The 27,721-nt window shown below is 61.6% G+C and overlaps 2 protein-coding genes across 2 annotated transcripts; both read left to right on the top strand.

Moving 5' to 3' along the window:
- The first annotated feature begins 70 nt into the window (after positions 1 to 70).
- On the top strand, positions 71 to 16,013 carry ANO9 (anoctamin 9). Its single transcript, XM_054197714.1, has 24 exons — positions 71 to 305; positions 4,916 to 4,981; positions 5,220 to 5,336; positions 5,575 to 5,711; positions 6,020 to 6,069; positions 6,619 to 6,677; positions 6,855 to 6,937; positions 8,324 to 8,458; positions 8,570 to 8,666; positions 9,093 to 9,153; positions 10,223 to 10,305; positions 10,752 to 10,856; positions 11,375 to 11,539; positions 11,628 to 11,664; positions 12,224 to 12,335; positions 12,643 to 12,700; positions 12,878 to 12,975; positions 13,179 to 13,345; positions 13,812 to 13,964; positions 14,290 to 14,437; positions 15,090 to 15,200; positions 15,367 to 15,460; positions 15,586 to 15,698; positions 15,899 to 16,013. The coding sequence occupies exons 1-24, from the start codon at positions 300 to 302 to the stop codon at positions 16,011 to 16,013; spliced, it is 2,370 nt and encodes a 789-aa protein (XP_054053689.1). The 5' UTR covers positions 71 to 299.
- Positions 16,014 to 22,058: 6,045 nt separating this feature from the next.
- On the top strand, positions 22,059 to 27,426 carry SIGIRR (single Ig and TIR domain containing). Its single transcript, XM_054199908.1, has 10 exons — positions 22,059 to 22,170; positions 24,089 to 24,226; positions 24,529 to 24,715; positions 24,815 to 24,945; positions 25,141 to 25,281; positions 25,411 to 25,554; positions 25,631 to 25,733; positions 25,813 to 25,963; positions 26,508 to 26,688; positions 26,836 to 27,426. Exons 2-10 carry the CDS (start codon positions 24,220 to 24,222, stop codon positions 27,036 to 27,038), a joined length of 1,248 nt encoding a protein of 415 aa, XP_054055883.1. The 5' UTR covers positions 22,059 to 22,170; positions 24,089 to 24,219; the 3' UTR covers positions 27,039 to 27,426.
- The last annotated feature ends 295 nt before the right edge of the window (positions 27,427 to 27,721 follow it).

The following is a 27,721-nucleotide window of genomic DNA, read 5'->3' as shown; positions in this document are numbered from 1 at the left end:
GTGAAGGGCAGCTTTCTCGCCTCCTCCTCGCTATCTGCCCGCTGCCAGGTGGCGGCTGCTCCCGCCCAAGGCGGGCAGTCCCACACGGAAGTCAACTCGCTGCTGGTTTCACATGAGACCTCGGGCGAAGGAGCCGGGGGAAGGAGGACACCACGCTCGGCGAGAAGCCCCGGGAGCCTTGCAGCCCGTCCCGCCGGCGGCCGCTTCCCCCTCTGCCCGACCCGACAGGCAGCGACGCAGAGACCTGCCCGGGGCAGCAAGAGGAGCGAGGGGGGATAAGGAAGGCTCTGCCCTCCACCATGCAGGTAGGAGACAGAAACTGCCCACCTATTTCCGAGAAGTTGCTTTTCAGCACCCCTGGGCCACCCGCAGCTTGGAAACACGGAGCACTCCGAGCTCGGGGCTGTGCCGCTCATGTGCTTTCAGCCTTTAAAGCCCTCAAAATGCACCTCAAAACTCCAGTTCCTCTTCCCAGCGAGCTGTGCCATCCCCGCCACGCGCTCATGGTCACAAAAGTGGGGCGCGCTGCCGCCTCCGCAGCTCCCGCGGTGGGGAGCGGGGCAGAGCTGAGCCCGCGCACCAGCCCGGGGAGCGTCGGGCTGGGGGGACACGTGGCCCCAGGGTCGGTACTGGGGTTCAGAGGTGCCGGAGCACAGGGCAGAGCGGGGCCGTTTGGTTTGGAGCAAGACCAGGTCTCGTATAAACCCCGGCACAGGCACCGCGTACAGCAGCGAGGGGACAGCCCCAGGGGCTTCGGGAGCACCTGGAATAAAGCGAGGGGAGAGGGGAGCCGAGAAGTGTCGTTTTTCAAGCTTAGAAAAAAAGACGCGGCTTTCTTTTACTCAAAAAGCCGGGTAAACTCTCTGGATTGGGACAGCTAGTAAACGTACGGGCGTACTACCTGCCTGTCCCATTAAAGAGCGTCACAGTTCTTCAGAATCCATGAAGTAAGATTTAAGCGCTCTAAGGGAAGCGCTCATACGAACCATCCCCCAGATAAGAGCGATTTGATCATCTCAGCGTGGGTGATGGGAACCACCCCAGCCCTCACCAATCCACGATTCGAAAGGAAAACAAGGATGCCGGATCCTGCCCAGGTCCTCTGCCCGAGTTACTCGCACGGGTGACTGCAGCCCCAGCCCCAGGGTGCCTGTCCCCGGCTCGAAAGGATCCCGCAACCTCACTGGGGGCAGCGGGTTCCCCGGCCTGCGACAAGGGGACGAGGACCCTCTGACACAGCTGGGGAGAATCCAGGCACGCTCCAGGGCACACAACCCCTTTTTAGCACTGAAATCCCTGCTTCTCGCCGTGCAGGTTACTTCTCCTCCACCTTTGCCCAGTGGGCCTCCAGCCCCGCTCCGACCGCGGGGCGGGAAAAGAGCGAAACGGGCACCGTCCTCCTTGATAGCAGGGATTAGAGTCCAGGGTTTATGCAGCCGCCTGGGAGCCGGGGTGGCCTTGCCGGCACGGGGCTGATGTGGCTGCTTGTGCTGCCGGAGAAAAGCCGCCGTCATCAGACAGCATCGTCTGGCAGCATCGCTCGTCCCCCGGGACAAAAAGGCGAGGTCTGGGAGAATGAGAGATGCCAAGTCCCTGCCTCTGCACCGTCCCTGCGAACAAGCCACATCTGGCCCCACAAGCAGCCAAGGCTTACAGCAGCCTTCGCCTGGCGAGCGTGCCGCAGCCAGGGCTCCCCCCTCATGGCGGGGACACAACCCCTCGGGCCATGAATGTAGTTTTCGCCTGTTCCGGCCCCGCAGGTGGGCGCTGGGAATTGCCTGTGCTAATCTGCAAGGAATTCGCCGATTCCTCTCCGTTTTTCAGTCCTGCGCAGAGGCGCTGGCGGTGCCGTGGAGCGGGTACCAGGCGGTAAATCACGTTGCTATGGGAACGCGGAGAACAGCCAGAGCCCGCTCCCACCACATCCCTATCGCCCGGAGCACCGTACGCCTGGGAACATCCCCACCCGTCCTCAGGGTTTAACTGGAAAATTTCAAAGCAACGAGTCCCTCACGGCGTCAGAGTCTGTGCTTGCTATTTTGGGAGCACGGAGAAGCAGGGGCAGGATCTGGCTGTGTCAGGTCAGAGAGACCATCAACGTTCCGGCTGGGAATGCCGATGGAGGAAGGATGCTCTGCTGAAGCTCTGCAGGCTCTGCCCCGATGGGGGAGGCCCCGAGGCAGGGGCCGGTAGCACAGCAGGGATCTGGGGGGAAGGGTTCCGATGCTGCAGCCCCCCAGCCTGGCTACGCAGTCCAAGCCCCATGGCTGGATACGTCCCGTTTGTGAGCCTGCCTTGGGAATCTCATCAGCTGCTTCCCCAGGGAACGCATGTGCTGGTCAGGATGCTCTGATCTGCGAGCGGGGACCACGGCCGCGGCCAGCGGGGCCGGGAGCCGCCTGGGGACAGACGCTGGGATGCCACCGGCTCCATTGACCGCCTCCTCACCGCTGTTAGGGTCAACACCAGCAGGACACTGTGTGGGGGTGCTGACCCCACCGGCACCTAGGAACACCTTGACACCCTCCTTCCCACGAAGGTCGCACCCCTCGCCGCCGCGGGGACCCAGTTGGAGCGGGAGGGCCGGCAGCCCCAGCCAGCCATCTGTGCAGGATGAGGCGGAGGGAAACCAGCCGGGGCAGGAATGAGACAGCGCGCCCTGCGCAGCGGTGGTGCCAGACGAGATCTGTGCCAGCATCCCAGCACCAGCCGCGGGGCAGAGCCCCAACAGGACTCCCGCTCTGTGCCCCGAGATGGGCTCATGGCCGGGGACAACTCACTCACCTGGGGACACCAACCCCAGCCAAATCCCAATTCTCCCACCCCAAAGCCTGCTCAGAGCTTTGGCGGAGCAGATGACAGCACCGTAACCCCCACTCTGTGTCTTGTCCTAAGTTGGGGTACCTTTCAGCAGTGAGAAGCTCTGGTTCTTGCTCCAACAGCACCTCTGGGGGACAATGTCCCTCTTCTCAAGGCTTTCTGCTGGTCAGTCTCCTCTCGGCTCTTGCTCTGGGCAAAGCCATGGCCCCAGCTCCACGTGAGAGGATTTGGCAGAGCGCTACAGCCCTTTCCTCATCCCGGTCTCTCCTGCTCCCATGGCCTCATTCTGCAGTGAAAGCTGGGGATCCAGGTCTTGCATCAGGGCAGGGTTGCACCACCACCGCTCTGCTCCCGAGATCGCGGCTGGAGGAACTCGTCTGGGCGCTGTTTCAGGTCTCCGGTGGCAATGCCGACTGACGATATCCCCATCCCCTGCCAGCTCCTTCCTGCTTCTGTGCGGCGTCACCGTGCCCTCGGCACAAGGTGGTGTAACTGTTCGTGGGGCTGCACCATGAGTCACGTCAGAGATCTGCAGAAACCCCAAAAATGCTGTTTCTAAGACGGGACCCATTCCCTGCCCCATCCCAGCATGGCCTGCAGAGCGTGTCATTATCAAACTCACGGCATTCACGGGGACCTGAAGCCCGGCGTGCTCTTGCCGACCCATTGAAAGCCTGGTTGGACTCACCCCCCTGCCCAAGAGAGAGCCATGGCCGCAAAACCAGGCTGAGAACGTGTAGGGCAGCCGGGCGCAGAGGACAGGGACAAAGCTGTTCGAAGGAGATGCGGGGGCTGCGGGGTCTCTCAGGCCAAAGGAATCTCTACTTCTGGGCTCAGCAACCTCCCTGCAGCACCCTCGTGTCCCGTTCCTATGGTGGCGATATCTCGGGCTTTCTGGCGTGGGGAAGAGGGCTGGAGGCGTGGGTGAGAAACGATGGTAGCTTCTGCCTGATGGACCTGCCTCCCCTCCTACGTTCCTGAGGCATTTACTTTCTACCAGCAGTCGAGGCTGGGCAGAGGGTGGCTGCTGCCGCAGGGACGCCTCATTTCCCCCATGCAGCCCCAGAGCCGCACCGCACCGCACGGGTGGCTGAGCGTAATTAGGCTTAAACAGCGAAGGTGAGCAGCCGCCCTCGCCCCCGCGCCGCCGGTAGCACAGGGGAGGGAGCGGGCAGGAGCCAAACACCAGCAGCTCCTCTTCCCCTCTCCGTCCCTTGGCCGCAGACCGAGCATCCGAGGTGTTTTCCAAGTTTCTCACCCGCTTTCCCACAGGGCTGCACGAGCCTCCGATGGTCTGTGCCCCGCTCTCCCTTCGTCAGAGTTCAAAACTACCTTCCCCACCCTCGCCAAAAAGCTCACGGCGCCCTGTCTGAAAGGAACAACTAAAGCGGGGAAAAGGTTGATGAAAGGTTGTAAAAACCACTGTAGCACGGAGAGTTCGGCGTTGACTCTCTTCCAGCACAAACGTCGGGGCGTCGGGTGAAACAAGCAGCAGCAAACTCCAGAGCAGAGGGAGGGGTGGGTTTTTCCCCTCCTGCCTGGCTCCCTTGTGACCCCAGGGTGCCACAGGCGTTGGCCGTGACGAGTTCCAGAGGGGGCTGCGCGCTCCCCCGGAGCGGCGGCCCCCCGGGAGCCCTGAGCACGAGCCGTAGCCGGCTCAGGAAGACCCCGAGCGGGGAGCGGGAGGGTGTGGGGGGAGGTTTCAGAGGAGCCTGCCCGTACCCTCCTCCCTGGGCATCCCCCCGCGGCTGCGGGCAGGAAAACGGGGCCAGGCGGGTCTGGGTCCTGTGTTGTAACACCATCTGATCGACACGGGCTCTGCCCGTTCTGGGGTACCGCGAGTAGGACCCACGACACACCCCGGAGCACCCGAAGGGCAGGCGGGCTCTGCTGGGGGGAAGGTCTCTGTGCGCCGCAAGCGGAGCTCTGCCCACGCGCGCTCGCCCCGGGACAGCCTGGTGCCGGTGCCCCCGCAGGCTCCGGTCCCGGGCCGCGAGGTGCCGTCCAAGCCTTCGGAGGGAGAGGTTTGCCCCGTGCCCGGAGGCAGGTCTCCCAGCGAGCCCAACGAAGCCTTCGCTCCTTTCCTCTTCTGCAGGATGAAATTCTCTTGACTCCCTGGCGGGATTATCCTGTGGAAGACTCGGACCCCTTTGCCCCCCCGGTAAGCTTCGCCCCCTCCGCGCTCCCAGCGAGTTCCGCACAGCTCAAAGAGGGGAGCGGGGCAGTGCGAGGGCAGCGGCTGCCTCAGTTTCCCCATCCCCACTCTGCTGCCCGCTCCCAGCTCCCAGGGACCCTCTACACGCTCTCGACGAAGGTCCAAACCTCTGAGCAGCTGGAGCCGAGAGCACGAGCTCTGGGCTCGCCACCCCCATAAACCCCCTGGCATTTCCCCTGGGCAGGCTGAAGAGAAGTGGGATTTTGTGCTGGTGAGCGACATCCATGAAGCGGGCAGCGAGAAGGAGACCAAGAGGAAGAAGTTCCTGGACGAGCTGAGCAAGAAGGGGTTCACCATCAAGGTGAGGGGCTACAGGAGGGAAAGCTCATGGATACTTGGCTGGCTTGTGGTGTCCAGGATCCGAGCCCGGTTTGGGCTCCTGCACCCCAGGAGATGGGAGAGACCCAGAACCATGGAGCCGATCACCACATCAGCCAGGGGAGAGCCCAGCCCCGGGACTCACAGCCCCGGGACTCACAGCCCCTGCCCCTCTGGCTCTGCCAGCGTTGTTCTAACAGCCCTTCTCTTCCACCCACCAGAAAATTGAGGACAAGAAGCTATTTTATGGGGTCCGTGCCCCAAAACAGATCTTCCAGAAATACCAGTGGCTCCTGAGGAACCCCGACAGCAAGCTGCAGAACCCCGACGCCCATCGTGACATACCAGTGACCACCAGGTGGGTGCTGAGCCGGGCTACTGACTTCCAGCACCTTGCACTCCCCTTTCTCCGCACCAGCGCCCATTTTCCAGCTCAGTTCGCAGTCGTGCCAGGCTTTTCATTTTCCACGTCAGGCCACCTCCACCCACCACGTGCAAAGTTACCGGCCTCGCAGTGTCCACAGCCAGCTCCCATTCCTGCCCCCGCTTCCTTCCCTGGCTTTTGGTGCACGCCTCCTCCCCCCGGCGCTCCCCTGCTTTCCAGGGCCACGCAACACGAGTCTGTGTCCCCAGAGCGGCCTTTAACCGCAGTTTCTCCTTGCTCAGGATACGGCTCGTGAACTTCATCCTGCAGAACACGGTGACGTCTGACCTCGGTAAGGGACCGGGGTGATGCTCAGCCTGGATCTGCCGCGAGGCTCCTGCCCCAGGGTGGCACGGGCATCCCCCGCTGCCTCGCCACCCCCGGGAGGGTGCGGGAGGGGGCAGCTCAGACAAGCAAATTCGCTGCTGCCTCCGGAGGCTGGGAGATTTGGGCCGCAGGAACCAGCAACAGCCCTCTCTCTGCTCCCCGTCCCCAAGCCCCCGACCTCGGCCACCCCCCGCCACCCCCCCTGTCCCCGGCAGAGCTCAGCCCTCCCGGATGCCCCGGGGGGAGCGGGGCAGCGTGGGGTGCTGCTTTCTGCTCTCCCCGGGGCCCTGCCTGCCTGGCTCGCTCCCAGAGCCAGCCCCAAGGCAGCCCGCGGCAGCGCGGCACAAGGGCAGGATTAGCACTGATCCCGCTTGAATAGCTCAGCCGCTCCCAGGCGGGGTGGTTTTGCCCCCTCAAAGGCTCCAGGAGAGGTTTGGGATGACTCTGCCTGGCAGGGAGTGTGTGGGGAGAGAGCAGAGCTTCACTAATCCCCTCTGCTCCGCTCTGCCCCCAGAGAAGCTGCACGACTTGAGGAAGAAGAGGGTCTTCGAGGCAGCGTTCCCCCTGCACGAGGTGAGGCCGAGGACCTGGGAGGAAACGCCACGAGAGGTGGAGGAGCGAGGCCGGGTGGGGGAGACCTTTGGGCAGCCGGGGCTGCGCCGAGACCTCTCTGGATGAGGGGCAGGAGTTGGGCTGGGGGTCAGGGCTGCCCGAATATTCCTGTGTCCGACCGACTTCTCTGCTCTGCAGAAAGAAGAGGTAAGGGAATTCCTAAAGGAGAGATGGGCTCGCTGGAGAGATATATTTTCCCAACAGCCAATTGAGAAGATCAGGTAACACGGGCAGAAGAGGCACAGCACATCCTTCTAACCGAGACCCGAAACCCGGGGAGCTTCGTGCCCTTTGCCAGGCTCCTCTTTTCTTTTAGATCATTAGTTTGAACCTGGCTCTTCTCGCAGGCGTTGGGCTTCCTCTGAAGCCTGCCGAGTTCTTAGCCTGAGGGGTATCCCTGCGGCACCGAGCTCCATCTGCTAATTTTGCCGTATGAGACAACCCCCGCATCTGCGCAGGTTTTAATTAGCCCGCTTCGTTTTCGAGCACGCGCGCGTGTGCGCTCCCACCTTCGGGGGGAAGGGGAGGTGGGGACGGAGCGCGGCACACCCGGCCTGGGGCGGCAGAGGCGGCGAGGGGCTCCTGCCGCCACCGTAACCCTCGGGGAAGAGCGCGGCTCCTACGCTAAAAAGGGGAAGAAAACGAACTCTGCGCGCTCAGGGGAAGGAGGAGGAGAACGTGCTACTTCATAAAGTCGTCGCCAGGCTCCCGGGGAGAAGAAGCGTTAGAACGGAGACGTGCTCTCCTTCCTTTAACGTTTAGTACAGCCTGCGGGCCCAGCAGAGGCACGCGGGACTCCCGGCGGTGCACGTCCCTAAGGTCACTGCATCGTGCCTTGTCGCTGCCGCGCCAGGATTAAGGGGCTGAGCGTGAAATTGAGGGAAGGGGGAACACTGTTGGGGTTTTCCTTAGTTTGAAACAAAGGCCAGGGAGCACACCTACCTTTGGCTGCTGGTAGGAAGTTAATTCCTCCGGAATGTAGGAGGGGAGGCAGGTCCATCAGGCAGAAGCTACCATCGTTTCTCACCCACGCCTCCAGCCCTCTTCCCCACGCCAGAAAGCCCGAGATATCGCCACCATAAGAAGGGGACACGAGGGCGCTGCAGGGAGGTTGCTGAGCCCAGAAGTAGAGATTCCTTTGGCCCGAGAGACCCCGCAGCCCCCGCATCTCCTTCAAGCCCGGTGTTTCTCAAATGGTTCTGCAGGCGCCGGTTGCAACCTGGTCTCTCGGCCGCTCCCACGCTCTCACCTTCCCGTGGAAGTGGGCATCGGCCAGGGTGCCTCTCCCTGCGGCACATTAACCAAGGCGGGGAAGAAAAAAAAAAAAAAAAAAAAAAAAGGAAAAAAATAGAAAATCTTAGTCACCAGGCTGACTGAGAGCAGGAGAAGCCTTCTCACGGGCTTCTCCAGACCCCTGCAGGACACCACGTAGTGTAGACTGAGCCACCACCCCCAAGAGCCTCCTGCTGCTCTCCATCCCCAGGCACCAGACAGCACGGCCCCTCCTGGACCCGGGGTCCCTTTGGGGCTGGAAGAGCGTTTTCAGGTGTCCCCTAACAACGCGGCCTCTTCTCCGGCCACAAACCACACCACACCTTCCCTTCCAGGTGCTATTTCGGCGAGAAGGTGGCCCTGTACTTTGCCTGGCTGGGCTGGTACACCTACCTGCTGGGCTTCGCTGCAGTGGCTGGGCTGCTGGTCTTCGTGACTGGGATCACCGTTTTCAACTCCAGCCAGGTGAGGTAAGGCACTCGGCGATGCCGAACGCGCAATCCGTTCCGGAGCCTTTGCTATGCACGCGGCTTTGAGCCACCGTCATCCCCCTCTGCTTCCCCCTGCCCCTTTCTCTCCAGCAAGGAGATCTGTGAAGCCACCAACACCATCATGTGCCCGCTCTGTGACCAGAAGTGCCCGTTCTGGCTCCTCTCCGACACCTGCACCTACGCCAAGGTAGGCAGCCCCTTCCCAGCACGGGCTCGGGGCAGGGGATGGGGAGACGCTCCCGGCCTGGGCTGGTCCCACACCGCGGGGCGGAAGAGCCACCCCCGCAAACTGGCCACCAGACGCAGGAAACCTCTGCTAACTCTGCGGCGAGGAGGAGGTACAGCCAGGTCGTGATCTCCATCGCCACCAAGGAAGAGCTGGAATCATAGAATTGTTTAGCTCGGAAAAGACTGTTACTATCGTCAAGTCCAACCATTACCAAGTTTACCCCTAACGAGTCCCAGTGTCCATCCCCTTCCTGCATTTCGCCCTCCTGCAGCATCTCTACCTGCCTGGGGGGCACCAGGGTGGCAAGAGGACCACTGAGCCTCTCCCAGAGCCCACGTGCCACAGCCCCTGCCCCCCGCCACCCTCTTCCTTCATCTTCCGCAGGTCACTCACATGATTGACAACGAGGGGACGGTTTTGTTTGCCATGTTCATGGCGATCTGGGGTAGGTGTCGATGTCTCGGTGCCGAACACACCTGGCTCGGAAGGGGGAGCAGCCCGCTGCGGCTTAGGGGGAGAGCGGGTGGAGGAAAGCGGGACACCAGCACAGCTCCACCATTCAGCGGCGTTTTAGCCCTTCTCTCCTCCACTTCCAGGGCCACCAGCTCCCCTCCCAGCAAGGGACAAAATCACCCCAGCGATCTCCTTCAGCTCCCAGCCACTCCTTACCTGTCCCACCCAAGAGCTCCCACCCCTGCACCCACCACAACCCCTGCGAAGCACCCGCAGCCTCTCGCTGGGCTTTTCTAGCAGCTGCCACAAGTGGCCGCAGCTGCAGGAGGGAGGGACCCCAGGCCCCTCACCGACCCTCCCAGCTCTCGCAGCTGCTGTGGAAGGAGCGAGCGGCAGAGCCGGGGCTGAGCTGATGGGACCCCATCACCACGTCAGCGACACACCTCGCTTGGCTTTACTACAGCCCTCGGTCACAAACAGCACCGCAGGCAGGCGCCGGGCATTTCGCCCGCGGGACCAGGGTCTGAGCAGATCACGGACACGCTGCTGTGTGTCATGTGGGGTGCTCTACGCGGGGGCAAGCTCGGGAAAGGCAATCCGGATCAATTAAGGGGTGGTTGTAAATGGATTTGCAGGGGTGTAGCCGTGCTGGGGTGCAGTGTGGGACACCTGTTCCACTTGGAAGCTGTATTTTTCATTAATCCAGAATAACTTGGGCCCCCCCCAGCTGGGGCCACGTAAATGTGCCCACCACAGCAGGACAGCCCTGGTGCTTACCCTGGTTTACGCCAAATCCCCTACAGACGCTAGAGCCGGCCTGACTCCCGGTGAAACCCCCCCGCACCCCTCCAGCCCCATCCCCACGCGGGGCCGAGCCCTCGCTGCTGCGTGTCCAGGTCCTCCCCGGTCGCGGCGGTGCGGGGCGGCTGCCCGTCCTTCACGGTGTTTGCCGCGAGGTTGGGCGGTAACGCGACCGTCCGTCCCGCTCTGTGGGACGGAGGGGTGACTTCATCTCCTGAGCCACCCCCGAGTGTCACCGCGCTCTCTCCTTGCCCCCACAGCCACTGTGTTCCTGGAGCTGTGGAAGAGGCAGAGAGCCACCGTGGTCACCGACTGGGACCTGTACAGGTGGGACGAGGAAGAGGTGAGGATGTCGCCATTCCTGCTTAGTGCTTCCCTCGTCGGGGCAGGACTCAGCTGGACCTACAGAAAAGACACGTCGCAGGGACCCCCGTGCCCAGCTTGATTCTCTGTAGATGTAAACACCTAACGGAGACACCTAATCAAACAGCAAATCCCACATCTGGGATGATGTCCTGGGAGAGACGGAGCCCTCCAGAGAGTGAAGCAGATGCTAGCCATCTCTCTGCATTGCTAGTCACCACTCCTCCTGCACAAGGGCTTCAACTCAAACAGGACTGACCATGGCGTTGTGGGTTGGGTGCTCACCCCTGACCTTCTCTGCTGCTGCTCATCCCATATGTCCGTTAACACAACGACCCCTGGACTTTCTACTACCTGGGCACGGCTCTGCTGGATCCTTTCTTTCCCAGTTTTTGACTTTTTTTTCTTTTTTTCTTTTTTTTTAAGGAGGAGCTGGCTATGGAGCTGATCAATAATTTGCAGCACGAACCCCAGCAGTACCAGCACTCCTACTTCCGCAGCACCATCATACTCCTCTTGGTTCTGGTGATGGTACGTGCCGAGGTGAATGCGGGAAGGTCTGGTTTAAGGGCACACAAACGGCACCTCAGAGCAAAGTGTCCTATTACCGGAGCAAAGGCAGAAACCAGGTTGTCAGGGCAGGTCCGTGCCCATCACAAGGATCCAGGGGCCCCCCTACGCTCACACCTCACTGTGCTGATGGGAGAGGCCGACCACCCTTTGGGGATCTGGGCTGAAGGCTCTGCTCCATGGTGGGATGCAGGGAGGATCAAGGCAGTAACGCAGAGGGTAGGAAGAGGCAAACCCTTGATGCCCTTGTTTCTCTCTGGGCCATTAGAGAGAGTCTAGATGGTTAGTTCAGGTGGAGACATCCACCTTCTGAACCTCTCACCCTTAACTGAAGAGCACGGGCTTGCATTTGAGGCCACGTCCAGGTGAGCTCTGGTGAAGGAAGCCGGGGTTTGAAGGGCTGGTGGTCCTCAGGTGGGATGGAGCAGGTGCCCACCATGCATGGTTTCTCACCACTCTGCTGCCCTCCTTCTCCACAGATCGCCGTGCTGATCGGCATTGCCCACGGGCTTGTCATTTACCGGGTGGTAGCAACCGCTCTCTTCACCCAGAGCGACTTGGAGTTCCTCCGCGAGCAGGCCAACACGATGGCGGTGATGACGGGGGCCGTGTTGCACTACATCACCATTGTCATCATGACCAAGGTGCGGAGTGAGACATGGGGTGGGTAGAGGGTCTTGTTGCTTTTCCACCATCAGCCCTCCCCTCTCATTTTATGTCTCTGTCCTGCAGGTCAACAGGCGCGTGGCCCTCTATCTCTGTGAGCTGGGTAAGGGAAACGGGGGGCTGTCTCCCACCCGCACCCCGCAGCGCCGAGCTGCCCAGCAGTACCCAGGGACCTCACCGCAGCCCCCGCCTTGGTCCCTGAATGCAGGTCCTGGCCCCTTCCCTTCCTCCACCATCACAAAGCGCCTACCGGGCAGCTCTTGCCAGGCAGGTCCCCGTGGGAGGCCAGCAGCCCTCCAACACCCGTGGCCCACGTGCTGCCAGCTGGCTGTCCCACAGCCACGTCATGCTTTGGAGGGGTAGCCACCCCACGGGGCTGGGACCCGGCATGAGCAGGAAGCCCCCACAGCTGCAGCAGAGCTCACAACGTGGTCTTCCTCCCAGCCGAAGGGCCCCTTCTCCCCCAGCTCATGGCTCTGAGGGACATCCCTGCTTAGCTGGGCTCAGCTCCATCCAAGGGCTCAGGTGAAGGGCAGAGAAGGCCCCATGAGGGGCAGAGACACCCTTCCAACCTTCAAAGAGCTCAGGTGGCATCCGAGGGGGAGCAGGGCAAGGTCCCACCGCTCTGTGACCAAGCCCCTGGGCCTTGCTCCCTTCCCCAGAGAAACCACGGACCTTCTCCCAGCATGAGAACAGCTTCACCATAAAGATCTTCACCTTCCAGTTCTTCACAAACTTCTCTTCACTCATCTACATCGCCTTTTTCCTGGGACGGTGAGTGGTGGCTGGGGGCCAGAGGGGGGGAGCGGAGGGGAGCCTGGGTTTGGGACATACATCCCCAACTGTCCCCAGGGTCGAGGGACAGCCCAGTCCCTCTGCCCTCCCCGCCAGGCACAGGGGTCCCATTTGGGACCTCGGGAGGGCCGTGACTTTTCCCCGTGGGCACGGCGGGTGGGGGAAGCCCCTTGCCTCTGCACTAGTGCCTGGAGGATGGTGCCCTCCGTCCCGCACCTGGATGTTCATCCAAGGGGGGTCAGCAGTGGGGCTCAACAGACACCGCCGTTGTTGCTCCCTTGCTCAGGATCAACGGCCACCCAGGGAACTACGTGCGCATCGCTGGCAGGTGGAGGCTGGAGGAGGTGAGGGACTCGCCATGGGGCTCTCTGACCCCACGCCCCAACTCCTACTCTTCCTTTCCCTGCTGCCCAGCAAGGCTCTGGGATCGCAGCGTTCTCCTGCGGTACCCGCCTTGGCCAAACAGCCCCTGGGCCAGGCAGCCCAGCTTGCGGCGCACAACTCCTCTCCTCCCTCCGCAGTGCCACCCCAGCGGCTGCATCACCGACCTCTTCATCCAGATGGCCATCATCATGCTGCTCAAGCAGACCATCAGCAACGTCATGGAGTATCTCGTCCCGTAAGCTTTCCCCCAGCCCGCGGAGCACTGGCCGGTGCTCCTGCGCACTCAGGGCAGCGTCCCAGCTCTTACAGAGAGTAACCCTGGTCCTTGGGCCGCCTTTCCTCCTTTCCTCCGCCTCGGGTCTCCAGGGCCGAGCTGGCAGCGGCTCCGCTCTGCTGTCCTCTGCAGGCAGTGGTACAAGTCACTGCCTCCCCTTGCAGCTGGATAAGCCACAAGCTGCACAAGAAGTGGCAGCGCCCCAAGAAGAGAAGGGTGATGCTGGGCGAGGAGGAGGCGGCCGAGGACCCCTGCAAAAGGCAGTGGCTGAGCAACTACCAGCTCAGCGAGGTCAACGCCTTCAGCCTGTTTGACGAGTTCCTGGAGATGGGTACGCAGGGGGTGGAGGGATGCTGGGTGCAGAGCCACGCGCCCTCCGTGGCTGGAGAGAGCCTGCGCTGGGGAGCCCACAGGCGGGCCAGGGGAGCTCCGAGACCAGCTCCATGCCCAGCCCCGCTCCAAGAGCGCTGGCGCACCGAGATCGTTCCCACAACAAGAGAGGGCAGGGAACGGCGCTGGCCTGGGACCTTCCTCTCCTCCCAGGAGTGTAAGGGGCTGGCTGTAACCCCACGGTGCTCAACCAGTGCCCTGTGGGACCCTCACAGACCCCCCTCTCCAACAGCCCTGTGAGGGGTGGCTGTCCCCTGGGGGGGTGTGGGGTCCCCAAGACAGGTCTATCTCCCCTGCAAAGCCCCTCTGACACCAGCCACAAAGCAGGACGAACCCAGACAGCGGTCAGGACCCTGCGGGACGTCCCCTCTGCGGTGGCTTCACACCGGCATTTTGCCCTTGCGCAGTGATCCAGTACAGCTTCACCACCATCTTCGTCGCCGCCTTTCCCCTCGCCCCGCTGCTGGCGTTCTGCAACAACCTCTTTGAGATCCGCCTGGATGCCATCAAGATGATGCGTCTGCGCCGGCGCATCGTGCCCAGGAAGGCCAACGACATCGGTGAGACGGGGCCCACAGAGCCCCCCCTTCCTGCACTGCTGTTTGCACGGACGGTGCCGGCGTTAAGCCCTTTCCCCGGTGTGAAGCCCTTGAGCATCCCTTTGCCAGGGACCGGCATCACTTCACCGTGGAGGTGGGAGAGCACAGGGCTGGGGAAGGAGAAGCAATTTCAGACCCTGCAGAGGCTGAGGGGCAGCTCGGAGGTTCTCCTCCCTTGAGCTCTTCTGCCATGCCAAACCCGTCCCTGCGCTGGGGCTTGGTCCGCAGCCCTCGAGCGGCGGCAGCGAGTGTCAGCGGGGCCCCACTGACCGCTCCTCTCCCGCAGGGATCTGGCTGCAGGTCCTGGAGGCCATCGGCATCCTGGCTGTCATCGGGAACGGACTGGTGATCGCCATCACGTCCGACTTCATTCCCATGCAGGTCTACAAGTACACCTACAGCCCCTGCATGATGGAAAACAGCACAGGCGTGGAGTGAGTGCCGTCGGTCGGCTGTCGCAGCCCCGCCTGCAGTGTCCCTGCCGGCCGCGGTGCCGCCGGCGCAGAAGTGCAAGGCAGCTGAGCAGTCCCCCATGGCGGGGTGGGGGGAAAGGGGAGCAGGGGAGGGTTTTACAGATGACACCATCTCCAGAATCCCAGCTGGCCGCCTCCTCACATCCTCCCGTGGTGGGTAAATGGGTGCCCCTGGGCGGAGAGAGCACCAGAGGACTGCCTGGCTGCCTGCCCATGCTCTCTGCCCCTTTTCCTCCGAGCCTGGGCTCCCCGGCCAAGTTCAGTCGGACTGGACGCAAGTCTCGGAGACCTTCATTTCCCCCAGGCTTTGAGGAAGTGGGTAGCTAGGGAGGGGAGGGAGAGCCCCGGCCGGGTGCTGGCTTCCCGGAATGGAAGGCTACAGCCTGTGCTCAACGGTACTAGCCATCACCTGAGAACGCACGCACCAGGGAAACCTTAGAAAGAAAAGCTGCGGGCAGAGAGCCTTTGTAGCAATCAGAGGACTTTGCATCTGCTGGAAAGACACCGGAGCTGCAGCTTTTGGTCAGGGCATGCCCCGGTTCCCCAGCCTGGCCAGGAACCAGCAGCCCCCCATCACCGCCAGGCCAGTGACATGATCTTTCCCCCCCCGCAGCTGCTCGACCGGCTACATCAACCACAGCCTCTCCGTCTTCCGCATCCAGGACTTCGAGCCGCACACAAAGGTGCCCGAAATGCTGCCGCACCTTGAGATCAAGGAGTGCAGGTAACAGCAGCCATTGCTCAGTAACGTCCCCTGCCCCGAGCCCCTCACCGTGCCATCCCGCCTGCCCCCGGGCAGCGGTGGGGCAGGGCTCAGAGGTGGCCACCGGGGCTCCTCTCGGACCCCCATGGAATTAGCCTGGGCTGGCACCGATGGGGCTGTGCTGCAGGTACCGGGATTACAGGAACGCCGACGACTACAGCTACACCGTCCAGTTCTGGCACATCTTCGCAGCCCGGCTGGCCTTCCTCATCCTCTTCGAGGTGAGCGCCCGGGGAGGCAGGAGGAGCTGGGGCAGTCGGGGGGATGGCGGCAGGGGGGAACGGGCCACGTTAACTGGCGCAGGGAGGTCCTCACTGCCCGCGGCGGCTCCCTTTGCTCTCTGCAGCACGTGGCTCTGTGCGTCAAACTGATTGCAGCCTGGTACGTCCCCGACGTCCCCCAGTCGGTTAAGAATAAATTTCGAGTCAGAAAACACAACAACCTTCGTAAAGAACTGAGGTGGGTGATGCCCCAGCGGTGCCGGGGCCGCTGTGCTGAGGTGCTCCTCCAGCGGGAGACCTGCCGGGCTGCAGGACCATCCCTCCAGAGCCCCACGGCCAGGCCAACAATGGCCACCACAGGCGTGGGGACAGCGGGGCTGCGAGCTCCTGCCCTCGGGGAGCTCCTCCATCAGCTTTTCAGGGAAGCTTCTCCCCTAGCTCTCAGCCCAGCCACTACCTGGGGCCTCCAGCAGACACCGCTCCTTTTAAGATGAGCTGCATTACCCGTAAACGAGGATCCAGCTCCCCCCATGCCCGAGGCCTCGCTCACTAGCCCAGGTGCTTGCAGGCACTCGAGGCCAGTGAGATGGGTCCCACCTGAGGCAATTCAATACTGGAGCTCACCAGAGAAAGGGTCTGCTTGGCTTTGGCTTTTCCTTCAGAAAAAGAAAAGCTCCATGTTAAAACGAGGAAAATTTTGCCCAAGTTTTCCATTTAAACTTTGTTTAAAAAAAAATAAAAATCAAGTATTTGAGCGGGAAACAGAAGCACTGTAGCCGAGAGCCATAGGCTGGGCCGCCCCAGTGCTGCTGCCCTTCACGGACTGAGCCCCGCTGTGGAGGAGGGCTCAGCCTGCTCCTCTCCACGGCCACCTCATCCCAGCTGCCACCCCAAAATCCCGGCGAGAGCAGAGGCGAGCGGGGCTCAGGAAGCACCATGCTGCCACCGCTCAGCTTTCAGGCTCTCCCATTGACGGAGGGATTTCCACAAACAGGGATTTCCCAGAAGCTGGGTATCATTCTTTCTCCATTTATTTTTGTCAAAAGGTCCCGTTCCCACTCTGAACATTTTTCCACACCTCCCATTGCTTCCCGACTCGGGCAGTTCCCTTCCACGACGCCCCTCTCCTTTCTCCCCCAGCATGATGGAGTACTCCACCGAGGTGTAGCCACCGCTCACCGAGGAGAACGAGAAACACAGATTTGAGCCCCCCTCCCCAGCCTGGCAGCAGTGCCGCGGGCGCCGGAGGAACCACCACAGAGACAGGCCACGTGTCCGAGCTTGGACTTGAACTGGGAAGTGACGACGTGACGGTGGCTTCGCAGGAGCAGGATGCTTTCCCACTTGCAAGGCCGTGAGGAGGAAGGGAGCTGTGGCAGAGCCGGGGATGGTGCCTTCCCAGCATGCCGAGGAGCCGGGGAAGAGCTTTGGCACTAGGGACAAAGTGCGGTGCAGAACCCAGCCGCCGTCGGGCGAGCGCGACGCTGGTCGGCAGGAGATGACCTGGCTTCCTCGACAATCATGGCCTTAATGTGCCCGGCATCGCAGGAAAAGCCAGTTACCTCGTTCCAGCTTCCCTCTCCAGCTCTTTTTCTGCACTTTGACCCCTTTTTCCTCTGCCTTCAGCGATCTCCTGTCTCTTGCCCCACTGAGAAACTCGAGTCCTTCCTCTTTCACCACAATTCTCCTCTTGACACAACTTCCGCGTGGCTGCAGCTCCCACCTGCTGTTTTCAGGGACATTGGAAAAATGCAGTTATTATCCTGGCTGTGTTTCGCTCCGGGCTCAGCCGAGCCTCTGCGTCTGCCCTAAGCACTCCCGGCAGCTGTGCCCGGCTGAACTACCAGGAGCAAAATGGTAAATAAAGGTAACACCCACGCAGACACAAGCAGACGCATTTCAGCTGCCGTTGAGTCACTGTACTCACACCCTGAGTATCACTCCTGCCTCCCTCCTTTGCCATCCACATCACCCGAAGAAACCGTCCCCCCCCTAAACCTTTTTTGTCTTAACTTGGATAATCAAAAAAGGCCGGAGCTGAAGCATCCGTGCGTAGCCGGGGGCTAGGGCTGAGTGTGGGTGCTGGCTGGTGAGACACTTAAAAGGTTGGCGCTTCGACCACGCGCAGTGGGAAAACAGCCTGGTAAACGTGCTGGGGTAACAGAAATACTGAGCTGCACAGGAAATCCTGAGCGATAGGGCTAGCAAGGGTTATCTCTTGCCCCAAAACACAACCTCCAGCCAGCCTGACGTTCCTCCAGCTTTTCCCTTGCGGCCCTGCAGGGCTGGCTGGGGCTGCCCCTTCTCCCCACAGCTGCGGGAGAAGGGGAGCCGGGGTGACATCCCGCGGCTGGACTGGTCTCACAGCCACCACTGCCACTCTTAGACACACGTGTTCCCGGCCCCTTAGCCTTGCTCTCTGCCGCACCTATCTTTAACAATTTGTTTACCGACTCGAGGCAGAGTTATTTATGCTCAAGGAACAAAGTCTTTGTTCATCGCTGCCCAGGAATGATAACGTGCCCTCAAACACGTGACTCTTCACTTGGCATCGAGGGCAGAAACAGCCCTTTGATGCCCCGAGATTCCCCACGCCCGTTATGCCAGGCCCATGCAAACTCACCGAGCTGCGTTTGCAAACGTATGGGGAAAAAGCCTTTCTCTTAATTTTTCCTAATTTCAATTAATGAGAAAGGCAGTAGCATGGGACAGGTGACCGCAGCTCAGTTTCCAGCTTTCTTATGGTTCTGGTAACTCCAGGGCAAATCCACTAGAGCGTTTCAAAGCTTTAGAGTCTTTTTTCTTCATAAGAACTGGAAACTTTTAATTGGTTTGTACGCTTAACCTCGAGCTCCACCCTTTCATGCCCTCCTCTATAAAAAGGCAGTAGGTGCTTCCTTGTGTTGGAGGTGAGTTGTGGGGATAAACTGAACGAAATGTGGGAGCTACAAGGGTGCCACAGCGTGAACGTGTGTGCGCTCATGTAACAGCTGTGATAGCCACCCTGCGAACACAGAAAGATGCAGATAAGCAAACGTGAGCACCACAGGTCATGAACAACTATTTCATTAGGGCTGATTTATCTCGTTCTGTAAATAAAAGCCAGACTGCTCCAAGCCCCTGCTGTGGCTAGAGCCATACCGCTGTACAGACACCCGCGCAGTGATGTTTCCTCTCGTAATTAGACCAGTTCTCACTGTACAAAGCGCCCTGAGCACTGCACGTGTCGCGAGAAGCCACACCGCTTTCAGCTCGCTTGAAGGGTCGGGACAGCCCCGGTTTAAGAGCAAAAAGCCAGCACCCACTGTGCCTCCTCAGAGAGGAGCAGAGATTGTGATTAAAGGTCTCTCACCAGGTGGCACCTCATCCTGTAGCAACATTCTCATTTCTGGGACTTGGAAGCGAACCCTGGTTTCGTATTGTATTGATGGTCTTGGAACACAGTCGCCTGGCAGCTCTAAGTAGCTTAAATTTAATTAGCTTCAAGCTGTTAAATGCATCAAGATTTGGCTATTAGCGAGCTCACGTTACACAGTAATTTCCACTCACCTGCTAGTCCGCAGGGAGCCATCCGTGCCTCAGCAGCGCACTCACCCCAGGCAGCAGGCAGGACGGGGTCACAAGCCCCGGCACGGCGCAGGGTCTGAGGGCGACAGCCTCAGCGCAAGAGGATTCTGCCGGCGGACTCAGACACAGAGCCGGGGAGAGCCACCTCCTTCCCCAGCCACACCGACCCCCGCCGCTGCCCGCCTGGCAGGACACAGCTCTGCCGAAGCGGAGGGCAGGGGCACAGCCTTTCCACTGCTGAACCCGTCACGCTGTCAGCGTCCCCCAGGGGTCCCACCACAGGCGCTCCCTGCAGGCGGTGGGTCCGTGGGGCTGTGCCCCATGGCTGAGGCCAGCCACAGACACCAGGCAACTCTCCCGGCAGTGACATGCCCAAATCAGCACTGCAGAGAAAGGCACCAGGGTTAACTCAGCCTCAAAACTTCACTGCCAAGAGCATGGAAAGCCACTAACTGTCTTGCAGGGAGCTGAAATGAGCCGTGCTCCAGCCCTCCGGCTTGTTTTGTCCTTTCACCACTGCGACCAAAACCGCCTCCGCTCCTTCTTGCTTTTAACTTACCTACCCACAGGAATAACCCTAAAGGACAAAAAAAGATTTTATCAGCTCCCAATTTGCCACCAAGCCTCCTCACGCCCTTGCCATCCCCAGGATCTGGGCTTGTTCCCGGGGATCCTTTATCATCCCACAAAGACAACTGTCTACACTGGCATTCACAGCCCACGCACAAAGTGACCATGGCTTTGGGCACAACAGAGCAGCACTCGCCAAGAGAGCTGCTGAAGTAACTGCTACCCTGAACATGCACACAGCTGCCTCGCTGGAGGGCAGAGGACCAAGGGGACATTCCCAAGGCCCCAACCCTCCAACAGGGTTCCCTCTATCCCTTTTTTCCCCCCACAATAGGTCAACAGCACCAGTACTTTACACAACCATAGAATCATAGAATGGTTTGGGTGGGAAGGGACCTTAAAGGCCACCCAGTGGCACCCCCTGCCCTGGGCAGGGACACCTCCCACCAGCCCAGGTTGCTCCAAGCCCCGTCCGACCTGGCCTTGAACCCCTCCAGGGATGGGGCAGCCACAGCTTCCATGGGCAACCTGGGCCAGGGGCTCACCACCCTCACAGCACAGAATTTCTTCCTCACATCTCATCCAAATCTCCCCTCTTGCAGTGTAAAACCCTTCCCCCTCATCCCATGGCTCCCCTCCCTGATCCAGAGTCCCTCCCCAGCTTTCCTGGAGCCCCTTTAGGGCCTGGAAGGGGCTGGAAGGTCTCCCCGGAGCCTTCTCTTCTCCAGGCTGAACCCCCCCAGCTCTCTCAGCCTGTCCCCACAGCAGAGGGGCTCCAGCCCTCCCAGCATCTCCGGGCCCTCCTCTGGCCCCGCTCCAACAGCTCCGTGTCCTTCTGCTGTTGGTGCCCCAGCGCTGGGGGCAGCACTGCAGGGGGGTCTCCCAGAGCGGAGCAGAGGGGCAGAATCCCCCCCTCGCCCTGCTGCCCACGCTGCTGGGGACACGGTCCGAGACGGGATGTTTCTCCATGCAAACAGGCCCACAGACCTAACCTGCCACCTGTGTGTTTATTTCTATATATTTATGTTAAAAATACATATATACCCTTTACCCAGGGGCAGCTTTTCCCTCGGGGGCGGGGGAGGCCCGTCGCCGTGCTGACCCGGCCGCATTCAGCCCCCGGTTCCCCCGTTTCCAGGCCCGGCCCCGGCCGCAGGGTGCGCGGGGCGGCTGAGGGCGCCGCCGCCATCTTGCAGTGCCGGGGGCGGGACTACAGCACCCGGCGTGCACCGCGCGGGGCCCGCTTCCGGCCCGGCAGCGGGGCGTTGCCATGGAAACAGCGGGCGGCGGCCGCGCCCCGGGCACAGCCGTCGGGCGGCCGGGATTCGGTAAAAAATAAGTAAAAATAAATTAATAATTAGGAGCGAAAGCTGAAAGACCCCGTCCCGGCCGGCCGTTCACCCGCCCGGCCCCAGCGGGGAGGTGTGATGGGGTGCCAGGGCCCTGACGCCATCCCGAGCCTCTAACCCTGCTTGAGCTGGGGCCTTGCGGGAGGAAAACAGCCTCTTTTCTTCCCTTTTTGGCCCCAAACCCTGTGATGACCTCACTGAAGACGCCGATGTTTGTGCAGCACAGCAGCTGCGGGTCAGGTCAGAGTTTCTCTCGCTGGGGGCAGTGCCAGGCCGTGCCACCGCCATGGACGCAGCCCATGCCCCGGCGTGCGAGGGCTCCGGTCGCCTCCTCGGTCACTATTGCAAGCCATCACCTGCCGTTCCGAGTGGCCACAGCGGGGACCGGTCCCCTGCAGCCAGCACCAGCTAGAGGAGCCACTCCACGGTACCGGCTTCAAAGAGGCTTTTAAAATCATACAGGAGAAAGAAACAGTCGGGAGACCCCAAGATGCCCGTGGGCACAGCCGGGTCTGCCTGGCCTCCCCCCACCTCCCTCCGTCAGTAACTCACCTTAACAAAGCCTAAGAGTATCGAGTTTGCCGGTGCTCAGCAAACCAGTGTCCCAAAATACAGGCTCTGCCCGGGCTCTTCCCAGGGCTCTGTGTTGAGCAGACACCCCCAGACCTCCAGTGCAAGCCCCCGGCTGCCGCCGTGGCCCGGGGAGCTGGTATTACTGGTGCTGGTGGGTGCTCAGTGCGGGTTTCATCTTGCCCTGACACCTCCATGGGCTTTTCCAGCCCTAGAGAGCCACAGAATTTCCTCTTTGGCACCAGGAGCCTCATGCAACCTGTGTGTGCCGGGCTCCCCGGGGCTGCTGGGCTGTCAGGTTGGGTGGGTTACCTTAATTTTCTCCTTTCTTTTTTTCTTCCTTTCCCCTCCCCTAAAGCCAGAGTTATTTATTTTTTTTTCCCCTCACAGGTTCAGGTGGAGACGGAGGTGGAGCAGCGGGAGGGAGGGACGGCCAACCCCTCCTGCGGGCCTGGCGCCCGGCGATTGGGGCGGCAGGAGAGCCCGTTGAAGGGCAGGGGCTGAACCAGGGAGGGGGAAAATAAATACATTATTAAAAAAAAAAAAAAGATAAAAACCAAGCACTGATCTGGCAGGTCCAGTCGGCTGGAGCAGCGCATGAAGGAGGCGGCTGGCAGGAAGCCTGTGGCCGGGGCACCGGGGGAAACTCCAAAGGTAAATGCAGCTCTCCTCCGCTTCCCTTTCCGCGTCAATGCCGTCTCAGCCAGGGCCAGAGGGTTTTGCCCTCTCCCCGCCAGCCCTGCTGCTCTCCTCCGGCCCCGCTCGCTCCCTCCGCACATGCAGAGCTGTGCCGCCTGCCCGCCTCGCTCCCCCGTGGCCCTGCTCCGGGGGGATGTGCAGCCCACCCATAGCCCACCACCGCAGGGTCCTCTGCCGTGCTACAAAACCGGGGTGTCCCCAACCCCCAGCCATAGGAAATGGGATTGCGCTGCTGCCCATTAATCCGTGCTCCTCCCTCCCTTGCGGGTGGCAGCCCTGACACCCAGCTGCCCTTTGGGCATCCGTCGCCATTTCATGCCCCAGAGCCCTGGCTGGCTGGCATTTAGGGCATCTTGAGCTCTCCAGCCAGCCTGCATCTCCGGCCAGCCTGCGTCTCATTGGGGCTTCCTTATTTCTGACTATCAGAGTGAAACGATTTCCGAGTGACCCATAGGGGCTGGACCATCCGGCCCGAGATGCTCCCGAGAGCCGGAGCATCCCCACCGGGCACAGAAAGCTCCATGCCACCTTGGTGTAGCGTCTCCCATCCCCTTCCCATGCAAAAGCCAGGTGGGCTGGCTCATCTCTGCCCCTTGCTCTTCCATCAGCTGTGGAGAAACCCAGTTAATATTTTAGGTATAAGTCGCTTTCCAGCTGCTCAAGCTGAACACGTTAGAAGCATCCGGGGCGTACCTTGACCCGCAGTTTCACCCCTGGCACCAGGGCTGCTGTGCCAAAGGGAAGCAATGTCCCTCCATCCCAGTTCACACAGAGCAGCACTGCGGGCTCTGCAGGGGCGAGCCCGGCCTCAGCAGCCCCGCTGTTGCCCAAAACCGGGCTGCAACCGAGAGCGATGAAGCTGTGGGGCAAAGAGGCAGCCGAGAGAGATGTTTATCCCTCCTGGCCCCAGCGGTTACAGTCGTGCCGCCTTGCAGCATCACCGGCAACATGACGTCCTTGTTATTCCCACATCGTCCCCAGCGGGCACACCGCCCGCACTGAGGGCTCTGCAGGTGTTTGGGGACAGAGGAGCCTGACCCCGCCGCCAGGCTCTGCTTCGTCGTTTGCTCCCAGTGCCCCGGTGCACCACTGCGATGTATCGGCAGGGTGCGGGGTGTCTTTCCTCATCCCCCTCTTCCCACGGGGCCATTGTGCACTGCCAGCCAGGGGATTGACCCCACGCACTGTCCCCGCGCTCCCTGCTTGCCCCCACGCACGGCACACTGTGTGGCTACTCCTCTCCTGGGCACGGCCACAGGGTAGCGACATGCTGAGCCTCCCACCGCTGCGCCCACTGGGCTTAGCTCAATGCTGTGAGAGCTCACGCGGTAGGAAGCCCGTGTTGCTATAAATAAACCGCCCACTGTTTAATTAGCAACCTCAATGGGCAGGCCAGGCTGCCAGCAGCGCTGCAGCCAAGACAGGGTGTTGGTAGCATGAAGGGGGTCCCGTGAGCCCCCCCAGACACAGCGGCAGGGCCAGCTCACCGGGGTTTCATGGGGAGGTGTTGCACACCCTGCAGTTGAGCTACGACGGCAGCTCGTTTCCCCTCGCTGGCCTCTGGTTTGAGCCGAAGCTGCGTTTTGAACACCCTGCAGCCCCCGGTTGGTCATTAATCACCTCCCGCCTGTAAATTCACAGTCAGGAAACCCAGGCTGCGAGTCGGCGCTGCGCGGGGAGGGAAGCCACCAAGTGGTGACATGGTGGCCCCCAAGCCATGGCTGGAAAGTGGTTTTGGCTTCACCCTGGAGCGGCACCTGTTGTCCCCTGAGCCCAGTTGCTGTGGGGAGTGATGGGGACCACCGGGACGCTCCCTGTGCCGGCTTGGCCTGGAGCAGCCAGCGCTCACGGAGCCATTTCTGATCTATTCCAGGCCCAGCCCGCCCTGCAGCAGTGGCAGGTGGACTTTGTCCCCCCGGAAGACACTGCGCCGCAAGGGCCCTCCTGCCGCCGGTGGCCCGATGGTGATGCCGGCAGCTCCCCCACACGTCGCCTGAGCACGCCATGGCAGGTAGGCTGCAAAATGGAGACTTTCACCTGTTTTCAGCTGGGAAGGACCCCTCGCCAGCGGGCATGGCCGGGGGTCCTGCTCGCTGCTCCAGCTTTGCCTCATAGGGCGGGCAAGGGTCCGTCCCAGCCCCCAAAACCGGCTCAGCCTGTTGCAAAACAGCCGCAAGCGCCGCTTGGTGCCAGACCCCCATGGCAGAGCTTGTTTTTCTGGGGAAGCCAGGATGGCTATGGCAGCTGCCCGCCCAGCCACGGGCTGGATCAGCTTTCCCATCCCAAACCCCCTTCTCGCTGTGCCCCCACCAGAGCTTTGCAGCGTGGCTCCCGAAATCCTCGTTCCAGCTGCCAATGAGACACTGGAGCTGGCGCTGGGGAGCCAGGTAGCGCTGAACTGCACCGTGCGCTGGGCGGCTGCCGAGCACTGCCAGCCTGTCCCTGCCTGGAGCAAAGACGGGCAGTGGCTGGGCAGCGAGAGCAGCCAGGACACTGCCTGGTAAGGAGCCTGCCCTGCGACACGTCCATCCCTCTGTCTGTCTGTCTACCGGGGGCGGTGCCACATGGCCCAAACCACGGCGACCCTATCTCACCCCAGGTTTGGCCAAAATGCCTCGGAGCGGCTCCTCGCCAGCGTCCTGCAGCTCAACCTCACGCACGATGCCGACTTCGGGGTGTTTGCCTGCTGGGTCAGCAATGCCACGGCCACCTTCACCCTGCGGCGAGTGGGTAGGGACACACCGGGGACAGAGACAGGACACCTCCAAGGAGGACCCGCTTGCATAGGGCAGGAATGGCAGCCCCATGGGGATTATTGATGCCTCTCCCATGGCAGTGTATTGCGGCGCAAACCTACACCAAACCCAGAAAACCTGGGCCAGGAGCCACTGGCCACGCTCACCGTGACCTTCCCTGTCCTTGCAGAGGCGGCAGGGCACGTGCCCGCGGTGCTGGCAGCCCTCCTGGTCCTGGTGCTCCTGATGCTCCTGGCCGGCCTCTATGTCCGATGCCGCCTGAGCATGTTCCTCTGGTACCGGAACCGGTATGGTGAGCTTGAGATCAACGGTGAGCCACCGGGGAAGGGCACAGAGGTGGTGCCCCCCCTTGGGGGAAAAGCATCCCCCAAGCCGGGGGCTCGCTGACACACAGAGCCCTCCCCGGCGTTACACCCCCTCTCCCCATGGCTCTCCCCAGACGGGAAGCTGTACGACGCCTACGTTTCCCACGCCACCGCCCCGGATGACCGAAAGTTTGTCCACTTCATCATGAAGCCGCAGCTGGAGAACCGCTACGGCTACAAACTCTTCCTGGACGAGCAAACCATCCTGCCCAACTCAGGTAGGCACTGAACCCGGTGGGGACGGGCAGAGGGGCAACGCCAGCACCTGGGGGCTTGAAATCCCTTTGTCTGCAGAGCCCTCAGCCGACCTGATCATGAACGTGAGCCGGTGCCGGCGTCTCATCGTGGTCCTCTCTGTCGCGTACCTGGAGCAAGACTGGTGCAACAGCAGCTTCAGGTAGGAGCGGCTCCTACCTGCTGCCGGGAGAGGGGAGCCAGAGGGTCCTTCACCCTCCTGCCACGTGCCTGTCCCACAGGGAAGGGCTTTGGAGGCTGCTGGAGCTTTCCAAGAAACCCATCTTCATCGTCTTCGAGAGCCAGTACCGGGAGATCACCCACCCTGCCATCAGCCTGCTGAAGCAGCACCGGAGCGTGGTGACCTTGCTGGTGTGGCGAGCTGGCTCCATGGTGAGCGCAGCGAGACCCCGTCCTGCCAGCACCCCCATTTCCATCCCCAGCACCCCGTTTTGTGTCAGCCTCCCTGCCATGCTCCAGGGCTGCTCCACATGCTTCAGTGCTCCTAAAAAGCAGGTTGGGGCACTTGTCTTTTAGAGGCAATTTAAAAAAAACCAACAGAAACAGCCCCAGCTCTGGGTGCTCACTCCCCAAACTTACACGATCAGGAGCCCTATGTGGCTCTGGGGTCTCCCCTGGCCGAGGCGACGGGGTGAAGCCTCTGCTCTCAGAGCGAAGCTTCGGCCCATGGCTGCTGTGGCCATTTCGGGCCAGGCTGGGAGCTGGAGCCCTCGGGAGCATTTCAGCAGGTTGGGCCGGTTTCTCCACCGGCGCACGGGCACACTGCCATGCCGGGAGCACAGCCCTCGCCTTGGCTCAGCTCCCAGCACCAGGAAGAGTTTGCCGAGCCCCACAGAGCCTTCCCCAGCCCCGTGCGGGGCCGGGCTTGGCTTCGTGGTGGTCCCGATGCGGCTCATCTCCTCCCTGCCCCACGCAGACCCCATCATCAGACTTCTGGAAGGAGCTGTGCCTGGCCCTGCCCCGCAAAGTGTCCTTCCAGGGGACCATGGGGGACCCGCAGACCCAGCTGCAGGAGGACAAGGACCCCATGCTGATCCTGCACAGCAGCTACCTGGACAGCGATGGAGACCTCCACCCAGATGGGGACCTCGGCACAGGTCCTTGTCCCCTGCCTCCTTCTTCTCCTGGGGGGAACAGATGTGCACTGGAGGTCACCTTTGAGCTTTGCCTCACCCTCCCGTGGCAGGCGGGCTAGGTTTAGCCCCTTCCCCACCATTAAAAATCCATCTCCCTGCTCGTTCCAGGCCTCCGAGGGTGCGTTTTCGGAAGCCCCCTGCCTCCCCGCATCGCCGGCCCTGGCACTCCCATGGCTTTGGCTGCCAGCACAACAGAGGACACACAGCTGAGGGACGGCCAGAGACCCGAGCTCGACATCTCAGACCTGGGATCCCGCAACTACGGTGCCCGCACAGACTTCTACTGCCTGGTGACAGAGGATGACATCTGAGTGGGGCCATGGGTCGGCAAAGGCAGCATCCCCCTTCCCCGTGGGGCCACACGGACCCAGATCATGGGCAGAGGAGCCTGGGCTTTATGATGGGACCAAAGGCCAGGTCTGAGTGGGAAAGACTGGCTCCTTCTGGCAGCACGCTCTGTGGTGGAAAACCATCACCAGGGGACACCCCTGCTGTAGTGCCTGGGCACCCTTGGGTGCTGGGCCCCCCTCCCTCCCTGTGGGCTGCAGGGACATTTTTCCTGCCTGATGGATGAGCGTTGGGATGGGTGATGCTCTCCAAGAAGCAACGTGTCCCAGTCCCAGTGGCTGGGAAATGCCCCATGGGAGCGGCTGCAGCACCTTCTCTCCCATGGAAAGTCCCGTGGCAATAAAATGCTGCTGCTCCAAGCGGGTCTCATCCGTCTGTGGGGACGCAGGTGCCACCAGTGGGTCTCGTCCCTCTGTGGGGACACGGGTGCCACCAGTGGGTCTCTCCCCACTGTGGGCAGCGGGGTAGGCAACGCCGTGCCTTGTCCTGTCCCTGTGCCACATCCCGTCCCTGTGCCGGCGTCCCCACCATGCTGACTCGGAGCAACGCCCGGACGCGGGGAGGGGGGTGTCACCACAGAGTGAGCTCACCCACGAGCCAGCGTCCCACGGGTGCTCTCCACCCCTCCCGCGTGCCAGCCAAGGGC

This window comes from Rissa tridactyla, chromosome 4 (genome assembly GCF_028500815.1).
Source record: "Rissa tridactyla isolate bRisTri1 chromosome 4, bRisTri1.patW.cur.20221130, whole genome shotgun sequence".
NCBI lineage: Eukaryota > Metazoa > Chordata > Aves > Charadriiformes > Laridae > Rissa > Rissa tridactyla.
The sequence above is the reverse complement of the archived record's forward strand: the minus strand, read 5'-3'. Positions and strand labels throughout refer to the sequence as shown.